Here is a 3105-nt window from a genome sequence, read left to right as displayed (position 1 = left end):
CCATAAGTGAGATGCTTTGTTAATAAGTTTTTTTTATTTATTTATTTTTTTTTTTTTTTCATTCATTTAAGAATCTAGAATCTACTGCAATAGAGTCATCTCTTATTAACTCTATTTAATGTCTAACTTTGTTGTATATTTATTATTTTTCGTGCATAAACGATATTGTACTTGATTTTTTACATTTATCTCAAAATTTGAGCGTTCAAGATGATTATTGCTTTTTCGGACTTCCTATAAAAAAAAAAATATTTGCTATAAAATTTTTTGAGGGTTGGATAAACAAAAATAACAAACATGGACAAAATTTAGAAAAACGAAACAAACTTTTTTTTACTTCCATTAACTTTTTCTACATTTTTTATATCACAACTTGCTATTAATTTTATACTAATATAGCCCCTCTGTACTAGTGCACTGGCATACACTAAGCATTAAAAAAAAAATAAAAAACAATTTTGATTAGTGAAGGAGACTCGCTTTAAGATCTTTATTTTACGAGTAATTTGTTAACCAAAAACTAATTTCCTTTATACAGAAAAAAGTTGTTATATTTTTTTTTTTAATTTAGAATTTTGACAAACACCAAAAAATCTTATCAATTATAGATTTCAATCATTGAGCTTAAAAATTTAAAATCTGTTAAATCTATTTGGTCGTCGAACAAAACTTCTACCACGGTTCTCTTGCTCTTCTTGCTCTTGCTCAGGTGCTGGTGCTGGTGCTTCTGTTTCTGGTGCTGGTGTTGGAGCATCAGTTGGTGCTGGTGCTGGTGCAGGTGCAGGTGTTTTTCCTTGGCGACAAGCCTCGAATTCAGCCTCTGCAGCTTCGGAATCTGCCAAATATTTGGCATAGGCATTTTGGCTGCAAACTTTCTCAATACCCCGGACATTATCAATATCGCTGTTTAACTGTATTTGAGCACTAGCAGCTTCTGTTGATATCGATGACAATGTCTTGGAGCTGTCAAGACCCTTGAATAAAAACAAATCGTCAAATATAATATCCCATCTCAATTAAATCACAAATTTAAAAAAAAACTTACCTTTGTTGCATAACAGTTCAAACCATCTGAAGCCACTTCTTCTTCCGTACATGTTTTTAAACTGTCACATTCGCCAGAAACCTTTTCGCTAAATTGTGTCAATTTAGCAACTGCAGCATCATTGAGTTCTTTTATTTTGTTTTCAGCGGCATCGCTACAGCCTGCTTCTGCCGTATTGAATACGTTCATTATTTCAGTCAGTGCGGCGAGATATGAAGTGGAACATGCGGTTTGGGCTTTATTATCCACCCTCATCAAATCTTGAATTGTCGACATATCACGAGCGATGCGCATTTGAATTTCAGATGCATCCTTAAAATTAAATAAAATGTTTTTTTTTTATTATTTAATTCTTTTGAGGAAATAGAATTATTGAGAAAAGGATTCTCTGTAGGTATAACGAGGATACTTACATTTAGAGCAAAAACTCCAGCAAGGATTAAAATACTGCAAATAAGTTTCATGGTGTTGCCTTTGAGTCGTAGTTGTCGTTGTTTTCGTTAACAGAAAATATTTGAAACTGAACGATTAACTGAAAGCGTATCTGGCTTTTTATACCAATTTCGTTCGATTGTTATAGAGACAATCTTTTCTTGTCTAAATTTAAAATAATAACTTTTCAAAGTATAGTTCAATTTGTACCTATAAAAGCTATATAACTTACTATCTCTGTGTATTTGTTTTTTTTGAAAGAATTAGCTAAGACAAAAACAATCAATATCTTATCACACATACCATCATAAAACACATTAATGCGAATATGTATCTTATAAATAATTTTTTTACTTTTTTTTTTATTTGTTTGTGTATTTTTTTTTTTTTTGTTACTGGATGGACTTAATCAAGAAGTGATAAAAAAACGCTATGGAGTGACTACTTCTTGGCTTTCTATTCTTTAAACACAAACAAATACTATGACGAAAATATATTTATAAATATGCTTAGAATGGGTTTTCTTAGAAATATAAGTTACTTATTGTTGCAATCTTTTATTGATTTATCTTTTTATTTAAAATTAAAATAAATATTGATAAGATCTTATAGCAAAATGAATTGGAATTGAATGGTGGTTTACCGGTAAAACGATAGAATCATATTTAGCCCTGGCATCCACCTGAAGAGTAGTAATTTTTTTTTTGTTCGCGAGGAAATATTGATTTTGGATTTTTTTTATTTTTTAAAATATAAGTTGAAAAATTTGTGCTTTTTTTCGAAATAGAAAAAGTAAATAAATATCCTTTTTTTGACAAATAAAATTTCATAAACAAAAATTTAAAGAAAATGTTTTAATGTTTATTATAATATTGTTATTGAACATGATATATTTTGCAACAGGAAAAGTTTTTTTTTTTCGAAAATTTCAAAAAGTGTCGAAATTTTAGTTGAATTTTTGTGTTTTTGTTTTTTGTTTTTTTTTTTTTTTCATTTAACTACCATCAAAGTATGCAAAATTATTATTTGATTTTTTTTATCAATAAAAGTCAAACACGTTTATTTTATCTCATTCCAAACATCGGACTTAAAAATGATAAAAATGATGGCGTGATCAATATTTAGTGTTGATCTATGAATTTATGTCAAGAAATAAGCTGTTTTTTAAAAGCAAGCAAAATAATTGGATTTTACAGACAATTTTTTTTTTTTTTTTTGATTATAAAAGAAAAATATCGACTAAAATAAACAATTGGTAGCAGTTTTTTTTTTTTTTTTTTTTTTTTTGAGAAGTTAGAAGTTGAGATTGATATTAATACTGCTGGGTCATTCTGAAAATGTATTTAGGGAGCTTAAAATCTAGTTGTTTACTGGTGCCCAACGTCGCACAGTGTGTCGAGCCCATACAAAAGTTTATCATAAATACTTGCAGCCAAGTTTTTGGAGTTTTAATATCTTTTTTTGTGTTTTTATGTCAGGAATAGAAAAAAAAGTTACAAATTAACAAATTAACAAATTTAACAACCTATTACTTTTTTTTTAGTATAATTTATTAAATTAACATTTATTGAAGAAGCCACTTGTGAGCAAAATTATTATTTTTTTTTTTTTGTATATAAACAAAAATA

General features: G+C 27.9%; 1 protein-coding gene across 1 annotated transcript; it reads right to left on the bottom strand.

Annotated features, from left to right (window-relative positions):
- Positions 1–524: 524 nt before the first annotated feature.
- On the bottom strand, positions 525–1607 carry LOC129905171 (protein TsetseEP-like). Its single transcript, XM_055980579.1, has 3 exons — positions 1459–1607; positions 1046–1357; positions 525–974 (listed from the first exon to the last, which is right to left on the bottom strand). Exons 1-3 carry the CDS (start codon positions 1507–1509, stop codon positions 633–635), a joined length of 705 nt encoding a protein of 234 aa, XP_055836554.1. The 5' UTR covers positions 1510–1607; the 3' UTR covers positions 525–632.
- Positions 1608–3105: the final 1498 nt, after the last annotated feature.

This window comes from Episyrphus balteatus, chromosome 1 (genome assembly GCF_945859705.1).
Source record: "Episyrphus balteatus chromosome 1, idEpiBalt1.1, whole genome shotgun sequence".
NCBI lineage: Eukaryota > Metazoa > Arthropoda > Insecta > Diptera > Syrphidae > Episyrphus > Episyrphus balteatus.
This window is presented reverse-complemented; position numbering and strand designations above follow the sequence as displayed.

Coding starts and splice junctions, on each gene's coding strand:
- LOC129905171 (XM_055980579.1), bottom strand. CDS start 1,509: ATGAAACTTATTTGCAGTATTTTAATCCTTGCTGGAGTTTTTGCTCTA. Junction 1,358..1,458: donor CTGGAGTTTTTGCTCTAAAT/GTAAGTATCCTC, acceptor TTTAATTTTAAG/GATGCATCTGAAATTCAAAT. Junction 975..1,045: donor TGAACTGTTATGCAACAAAG/GTAAGTTTTTTT, acceptor TTTTTATTCAAG/GGTCTTGACAGCTCCAAGAC.